Here is a 9,436-nt window from a genome sequence, read left to right as displayed (position 1 = left end):
TAAGATGGTACATGGGTGTTTAAATTTGAGTCTGAATACCTGTCCACAAGTCACATTCTACCTTCAGCAATTCATAAATGATACAAAATTGACACAAGTACAGGTAGAATACAATAAGAATAGAATTTCAGTGGTGAATGCACTCCTTGGGATTAGAAAATTGGCTGTACATGCACAAGAATACCAATGTTTGACAAATGGTTTCATTTTCATCTGACTTTATTGATTAGCTGTAGGGTTTACATATCATGCTTTGGTCCTGATACATACTGAAATTGAATGGAATAAGGGGATTGTAGTAGTAGTAGTAGTAGTAATATTGTATGATGTTACAGTAAAAAAATTATCAAGAATATGAAGATATTGAAAGTAAACTATCATAAATAATGAAATATTACATGCATATTTACAAGCTAAACAGAAATAATCTGGAGCTGTGCCTGTCGTTACTGATTCAATAACTCAGTTGCAATGTTACTTTCACTTCATAGTGGATGGTTTGGCATTGTCAATATTACATGATACTGCAATGTTCTGTATGAAATCACACATATGGTACTTGAAAAAAATGAGCTATGGATATGCCTGTTTTGGGTGATACCACTCTTTTCAAGCATAATTTGCCTCTTAATACAAACAACAGAGCATTTTGTTCTTGGTTGTTTGGACATCTGTTACAAATTCAGTGTAAAGCTGTCAGCTCAGTGGTTTTAGAGAGTCCTAGAGCTTACAGAGGTTTTTGTTTTCAAAACATAGATTGAGTCAGTATTTTGATGTTTACATACTACAGGGAGCAAGTCTTACATGCAAGATACTTTCAGAGGTCAAGACTTGCTCCCATTCTTGACCACTGACCAGACACCACAGCAAAAATTAAATATTACTTAAAATTTACAGTAGCAGGATAGGATACCGCCTATCAATGTTCCCACTATGATTTAAAACATCAACAATCATCATTCATGTCAAAGATTGACCAGTGATACACTGTATCAACTGAGCATGCTCAGATAACTCATGATGTCATTAGATATTACTATGGCAACAATGCAACTGAGAAACAAGTCTGTTCTACTCATATCCTGTTTGATAAACTGTCCAAAAACTCCCCTTTTCTCTCTTTCATTACAACAATTACCCAAATGTTTACAAAAAAAATATGACAAAATATCTTTTGAAATGTAATGAACATTATTCTTTTGTCCATTCCATCACTGAGAGCATATTCAGAAAGTGTTTCATGTCTCGAAACAAAAAAGTTTCAAATTTTTGAAAATTTCATACAAGAGCCAACTGCATAACTGTTTTGCCAATCAAACATGTAACCATCTATGAAAACACTCAACCATTTCGCCCTTTCCAGAAGAAACATGACAATTGTTGCTAACTTTTTCTCCAGCAGGGGAGCCTACTTCTAAAGATAGCTATGTCTAAATTACAGCTAATCACACTATCTGTAAAATGGCAGTCTTAAATATCATCAAAAGCTATATTTTTCTCACAAGAAATAATAAACAGTCACATAGCATATAGAATATTTTGAGGTCAAACTCTAGGCTACATCAACTGCACATAAACAATACTGAATAATATTAAACAATCTGTATCATATTTTCAGAGTAATATAAAAGGATTATACGGCAAAAACTTACATAGAATAAGTCACAAGAAAATCCTGCAACAATATGAAATAATATCAATTTTAGGCTACCTTTTCGTTCGTTTTTGTGATCAAAACATCTCTTCATAAAGTGGCATTACCAACATTTGCAAAATATGCTGATAATCTTCTTATTCATTTTCTGAAGATTTGTCAAGTTTCTCTGTAAGTTTTCCTAACTCATTCACCCAAGCATTACTTAAGTGAAACAAATCTTTTATTCCCATACATTTGCCTACAATGTTAAGTTAAAGAAAGACATATTAATCAAATATTTATTCATAATGGATATTACCATGCAAATTATTATCCAGTAATATTACAAATATATTATTTATACATTCTTTATTGAAATTCTGTTAAATCCTTTCTCTAATTTGTGACAAGGATCAATAACTCTTAGCCATGTGTTATTCTTTCTTTTCACATATAATATTACTTTATATGATAAAATAAGTATCTTAACCATACTCCCTGCCTTGTCTTCATCAGGGTAGACAGTCACACTCATAGGCTTAAATTCATGATTCGTCATCCACAAATGTGTAGAGATTGACTACTCTTTTATCTCCTCCATCTTTATTCTCTTTCAATTCTTTGTATAATTAGAAGGGGCCCCTAGCATCTAATACTGGCAAATCTCCTTCTACATTTTCTTTGTGTTCTTCCGTATGTTCTTTGTGCTCTGCATCTTGAACCATTTTACTGCTATGTACCACTTCAGTTGACTTCTTACCCACTGCAGCCGTTGCGTCTACGGAATGGGTGGTCATATGCTGTGAGCTTGCTGGGGTGGGTATACTGACAAGTTTAGCCAGCACACTTGACTTATTGTGGTGGTGGTGGTGGTGGTGTTGGTGGTGGTGGTGGCTTGAAGTTACTGATGGTTTCTGACAACAGAGAAAGATTTAATCCATCAAATTGGATTTTAAGAATATAAAAAACAAATACTCAGCCTGTTTTAAGGTGGTTTATGTGCCTAAAAAGTGAAAGACTTAAACTTTTGCTCAAATTTCCTCAGGAATATTTCAACCATACTCTTTCAAAATCCAGAATAAAAATCGGGGGTCACCAAGCAAATTTGGTACTAGAGAAACAAATTACTCAAGATGTACCGATATTTGAAATTTAAAATGGCGGCTATTCCTGTCGAGAAAAATAAATTTTTCGATTTTTAAAAGCAAAGACAGTGAAAATTTTTCTTACACCAAGAGCTTTAAAACGATCCTTCACAAGTGGTAGATCAGAAAAGAATTGCAAAATTTGAGAGTCCAAATATCTGTCCCCGAGTTAAGATAGAATACCTTAATTGAACTTGAAGATATTTGTGATAGACACATTTCAGTAGTAAGTAACTTTGTGTATACAGAAATCTACTGAGCATAAGTAGTATTTCTAGTGTTCCTGTAACCATAACTACTGATGAAATGTAACATTCAAATGCATGTAATCTCAAACATATACATTTCTAAAGTAAACCGGCCAAATTTAATATGTAAAAGTAGATACACATATAATGAACAGAAGTTCAGTTCACACTGTCAAAACCAGAGCATGTGTAAGTTACATGTCTCAAAATTATCAATGTGCACATACTATAATCAGACAATAGCTGGACTGATTTTGTATGGCTCTAAGAGCAGCTTTTGATCTACAGACAATTTGAATGTACATCACCGACCTAGTCTGAGAATATTTTACAATCAATATGTTTATGTCAATGTTTGCCAAAATTTATTGATTTGTAGCATGGCAGGAAAAAAATTTTAGTATGTAGCACATGAAAGTCAACCTACAGTAATTAGTATTCAGGTTCCAGGGTCACAATCTCCAATCAATATTTTGGCAGATTTGCAGTTGCCAGTAGCCAAAGTGCACCGAAGGCTTTACTGAGGCTGATGCTGAGCAATAATTTTGCAACATTCAAGGTGTCATGCGTTAATGCTTAAATAATGCCTTGAAAATTATTACAATAGTTACATAATGACTATAGCAATTTGCAATTCTTACCATGGAAGTTTCCACAGATTCTACAGTTTTATCATTGGTGCTGTCATTTTGGTAATGTGTTGTTCTCTCCTCAGCAATATCCCCTGTTTTCACTGCAGTAGATTTTTCATTCTCTTTCTCCACCGTAAAGTCTTTTTCTCCACTATATTTTGTCTCCTCAACACTACTGTGGGGTTTTTCAGTAACTACTGTTGGATCTTCCCCCATAAAGCCTATGTTAACAGATATGTGAAAACATTATTATATTGCCAGCATATGGTTGCAAATCAGTTTAGCATGTTTATTGGTAATAATAGCCAGGTGCTAGGTGTTTAATTATCAAACTTTTAAACACTTGTACCATGAAAAGAGTAGAAAGTAGATTTCCACTATTGCCATTGCAAACCATAATGTTTAACCTCATAATAATTGAAGATGTTGCAACTTAATATGCACATGTACCAGTACATCAAAAATATTATCATTGTACAAAAATCCCACTGAATGAGTATGATTTTCTGACTGTAGATTCATGGATAGACAGATCCAAATTGAAAAGTCCTTTCAACTTAGTCATGGGACTAGATATAAATGTAGCTAGTATATACTTGCAAGTATCAGTACAGACAACTAACAAAAGGTAACTACACAAAGCACAATATATAGCTTAATTGGTAGATTAGAAAAGATTTCTTTGATCATCTTAAGGTGGTTGGAAAGGCTAGAGCGTCAGTTATAAATTTCAACAAAACTATTAAAATATAAAAGTAGTCAACATTCTCTGTGGAATAAAAAAAACTAGACATTTGGGCACAAAGGCATTGCAGAGTTACAGCCTGTTAAAACTTCTGAAAAACTGACCAAACAAGAAGAAGTTGGGGAGTCCTTAGTGTATTAACTATGGTAGAGGTCCCCTAGCTTTAATAAAATGTTTGAAAAGGGAAGTCATTATTTGCTGTTTTTCAGGAACGTTTGACAAGGTGGTGCTGGCATTCAGAGTGAGTGACTGCTATTGTAATGCATTTTTAGATTCTTTGAGTGTCAAAGAGGTGTCAAAAGTGAGATTAACCGAAAAAAACTGCTCTATGACTTCAAAAGAGGGGTGCAAATATGGCTTGTTTTCAACATTTTTGACAGAATAACAGTTTTCCTACATAATTGTATACCAATTTAATCCAACTTTGAAATGAGTTATGGACATGGAATTTTTACAGCCTATTAACAAGGTTACAGATAAGATTTGTACGGCACAATTTTCCTGTATTTGAAGTACTTTTTGAAAAATAAAATTTTGAAATTTGAAAGAATTTTTAATAATTTTTTGATATATAAACCCATGTAAAATCGTAAAAACAAATTTTATTTACAAATCCTGCCGTACAAATCTTACAATAAATAGTGTCAACATATTTATAACTAATTTGGTAATATTAATACTATCCAATTATTATGAAATTCAAATATGTAAAAAAAATATGAAAAATTAAATTTTAATATTTACTGGTGTCATATTTCAAAATCATGGCTGCAAATATACAATTTTTATATCCTTTGGAGAAAATATTAACTAAGGGAGTTATCCTGAAAATTTGAACTAAATATCTTGATTCTAACACTTGAAACTTGACATTAACTCTGAGAAAAGAATTGGTGCAAAAATCGCCTTTCCAACCACCTTAACCAAGTAATAAATGCTAAGTTTGGAAAGAAGAGGATCCATACAAAGATAGAAACTCCTGAGAGCATCATGAAATTTCAATGAAACTAGAAACAACAGTACAACTCTGTTCATCATTTCACATACCTGGTACATTGGTGTTTAGCAGTGCTGCTGGCAAGTTTATCAATGGAGTTTCAATTTCTTTTGGTTTGCTTTGTGATATTCCTGTGACATGATTTATTTTGTCTTGGAAGTTAGTCTTCATTGCTTCACTGATGTCTACATTTTCCTGGATATCAGTCTTTGTAACTTTACTTTCACTGATGTCCATTTTTGCTTCCATAGTTGTCTTCATCGCTTCATTCCCACTGATGTTTAGTTTTTCCTGGAATGTGGTTTTCATCGCTTCACTCTCACTGATGTTTAGTTTTTCCAGGATAGCAGTTTTCATTGCTTCACTGTCACTGATGTCTGGTCTTCCTTGGATGTCTGTCTTCATTTCTTTACTGTCATTGATGTCAACTTCCGTAATTTCTGATTGATGAGTAATACTTACAACAAACGGCTCTTCAGTTCCATCTCCTGAGACAATATCTTTAGATAAGAAATAAAAAATAAAAAAAGTTTTGCAGCAATTCAATTTTCTAGAAATACAAATTTCACTTCCTGGCATCTATTATTTTTGTCTGAAGTAAAATCTAATGTACAACACATCAACATCAATGTAGACTTATGGAAAAATATGCGTTACTGACATCCCTTCGTGCCCGTTCTGTGTACCTTGGCCCAACTTTACTATTGACTACAACCGGGTTGTACCAAAATTTAAGGGTGAACAGGTAGAACATCTCACCTTCACACAGCTCAAATGGCAAAGATTGTATTGGAAAGCCATAGCATGCTGCATTCTCCATCTCACAAACGTTATTGTAAATAATTCCATCACTACCGCATACTGGTGAACCTACATAGTAGCTACAGTCGCGTACACATCCACACCTTTCAATGTTGGCTTCATCCATCTCAAAGCAGCCAAAGACTGAATTGCAATCTGATGAGTGTTCCTCCACATATGCTGAGAATTATGATGAAGAAAGTTCATTAATAACAATTGTAAGGTAAAAAATATTAACAAAACTATGAAAAATATGAATGATTCTCATGTTAAACCATGTTAAACTTTTGACAATGTTTTCATTATTTTTGTTCAATGAAATGTGGATTGAAAACAAACAATAAAACAGGTATGCAAAGGCATCATACTCATAGTTTGGGAGAACTTGGTTACACACTGTCACAGCAATAATACCAATAGTTTGATAAATAGCTTTGAAAGCCAGAAGGATAACTTTACAACACTAGAAGATGTTAATTCTCTGTTTCCATATTTGATAAATGGTTAATTACAACATACCCAATGCACACCATATGCAAAAAATTCATGGTTACCTTGCTTGAATATATTGTGTAGCAACAGTGCTAACCAAAATTTCAGATAGCTTTACCAGGCATGAAAGGTGAACCACAATGGATTTTGGGTTCTAAACTGAAATTCACTGCCACTATGTACAATAGTTTTCCTAAAATTTCCTTTTACAGTGCACATTCCTATTTAACACATATTAATGGGACTTGATGTAAGTAGGTGATCTCATTGGTACTTTACCAAGACCTATGTCTCAATATCCTTAAGGCCACTTAACGTTGGAACTGTGTTGGACCACTGACAGCCTCTCAGCAAACTATACAGTACTCACTTGAAAAGGCACTGTAGCTTTCTTCTCTAACTTCATTGCACACCCTGCCTTCACAAAGTTCCTGTGAAAGGGGACTGTTTCTGGAGACATTGTAGAACCTGGTGGCTTCATAAGCTGTGAAAGTCAAACATATTGTAAGGTTGAATGCAACTTGAGGATAGAGTTTTTGATGGAAGTTTTCAAAATCTGGCTTCTATGCTGTTCTCTAGTTTGTGTGAACCCATTTTATAGGCAGAGATAAAATAGGTTGTTTTCAATCTCATTATTGATTGAAAAAAATTGCTAGGTAACACATCGAGAATGGTTGAATTTCAAATATTGTAAAGTTTCTGAGATCTGCTTCAGGAATTTAAAGATCCCATTCAATCAGAACAGATATAATGTTGACATAATAACCTTGAAAGCTAAAGGATAACTGGTTTAAAAGTAGATTGACATTTTGAACAAAAATTAGAAAACCTCACTACATATGCAAATTTTGACATTATTTGGATAAACAAGAATGAATTAATCGGTAGTTTCATTCACATCAAATTTAAATTCTGTCTTACAAGCATTTTCAGAAAGACATGAAAAGTATTTTGAAAGAAAGCGTAACTAAAAAAATATTCTCAAAATTAGTGAGCAAATTTCATGCTCACTAGAACAAATCCGGTTTGGGGTACACCTAGGATCAAATGTACCAAATATCAAGATTTTTGATAGTTTGATCATTTCAAACTTTTCTTGACTCATGAGCATATATTTGGGTTCAAAAACATCCCATCTTAAAGCAATAAACAATCCATCTTCATCCCATGTCGCATCTTGAAAGGAATAACTGCAGTTATACACTTAGTGGGTCTCAAGTATTTGCAATGGATGGACAAACAAACAGACATAGCTAGCCAGACATACATGCACATATACATATGTGTGTCATACATAAACACATACATTGACCAATGGCTCCTCATTCTGTATTGCATATTTATTGCAAAATGGGAGCCAAAAAGTTGCACAGAGACATCCATATTTTTTTTGCCTGCCAACATGTTCATTATTAAGGGTATATGGTCTACAAATTTCTATGAACAACCTTACACATGAAAACCAAATCTGAAAATACACTACTAGGAATGTTTCTATTGCTGCTTCATCGTGAGATTGTAGAGCATAAACTTACTTGGTTCATAGTAGTCATACACTGTAACTGGTACTGGCTTGGTTTTCCCGACAACATAATCCTGGAATGCTTCAAAGCTGAAGCAGGTCAGACATTCACTTGGTATTTCATCAAAGTAGAAGAGTACTTTCCTTCCATCTACTTCATACCTCTTGATAGATGTACCATTCTCATTCACCAACTGGACAACATTGAAAATTGTTTTGTCAAGATGGATATGTAATTCTCTAATTGGCCAATTGGAATATTGAACACTAAGAAATAGTCACTAAAGCAAGGCCTTTCCAGAAGTAGAAAAGCCATTCCACTGTTAGAATTGATACCTCCCTGTATACTTGTCATGAAATTGTCAGGATAAGTGCAAATTAAAGTAAACTGTCAGATATAAAAGTCATTAATGTTACAGTGCAGTTTAGTCTTAAACAAATGAACCATTAATTCTGTTTAGCTTTTTTATGGAATGATTTTACCCTTTTACATCATATCTTAGACTATTGTATCAATGGGATTCTCACAAACAAGTTGTACACTGTAAAGGCAAGTAATGCCATGTCTCACTACAAATATCCATTGAAACATGAGCGAGAAAAATGTGAATTAGAAGTGCCTAGTACATGAATTTGATAATCTTGATCCTCAATGTGATGTTGACATTCTTTATAACAACGATTCTCAACTTGACTTTGAGAATTCTAATCCTCACCTTTTCTATACTATCAATATCAGCTCTAAAACCAGTCAGAAGTGCCACCTCTATAATTGCCATGTTTGAATACCCTGGATGAAGCCATCTATAAGAAAATATAATGGTATTGTTACCACTTATTAAATCACATATTTTGATACACAAATATAAAGAAAAACCCAGCAAATAAGGGTCAGGTTTGATGAAATACATCTTTCCCAAATGTTGACTTTACATGTGTATTCAGAACTTTAGACTGTATACACACATTTATATGGCCACATTTAAATCGTAATCACAATTTATAATTTTTTCAGTCTGAGATACACAATTCCGTTCCTCTTGATATCAGCGTTTCATGACAACATTTCTTGCTAAGTGATGATGACCTCATAGATTTTGGACTGTGATACATTTTTGTCAATAATTTTTAAAAGCTTGTGTAATGGTGGCTTTGGTTATTGTACATACGGATATCAAAGCAAGTCACTGTTCTGAAAAGCTCCAGTAAAACTTGATT

The 9,436-nt window shown here is 33.5% G+C and overlaps 1 protein-coding gene across 1 annotated transcript in view; it reads right to left on the bottom strand.

Annotated features, from left to right (window-relative positions):
- Positions 1-201: 201 nt before the first annotated feature.
- The window catches only part of LOC139117501 (C3 and PZP-like alpha-2-macroglobulin domain-containing protein 8), a 63,007-nt gene continuing 53,772 nt past the window's right edge, over positions 202-9,436 (bottom strand). The window contains exons 35-41 of the mRNA XM_070680664.1: positions 8,935-9,022; positions 8,232-8,412; positions 7,067-7,180; positions 6,163-6,384; positions 5,454-5,903; positions 3,671-3,882; positions 202-2,550 (exon numbers count right to left, since the gene is read on the bottom strand). Coding sequence (XP_070536765.1) covers positions 2,266-2,550; positions 3,671-3,882; positions 5,454-5,903; positions 6,163-6,384; positions 7,067-7,180; positions 8,232-8,412; positions 8,935-9,022 — 1,552 coding nt within the window. The 3' untranslated portion in view covers positions 202-2,265. The remainder of the gene's footprint in view (positions 2,551-3,670; positions 3,883-5,453; positions 5,904-6,162; positions 6,385-7,066; positions 7,181-8,231; positions 8,413-8,934; positions 9,023-9,436) is intronic.

Source organism: Ptychodera flava, chromosome 18 (assembly GCF_041260155.1).
Source record: "Ptychodera flava strain L36383 chromosome 18, AS_Pfla_20210202, whole genome shotgun sequence".
NCBI lineage: Eukaryota > Metazoa > Hemichordata > Enteropneusta > Ptychoderidae > Ptychodera > Ptychodera flava.
The sequence above is the reverse complement of the archived record's forward strand: the minus strand, read 5'-3'. Positions and strand labels throughout refer to the sequence as shown.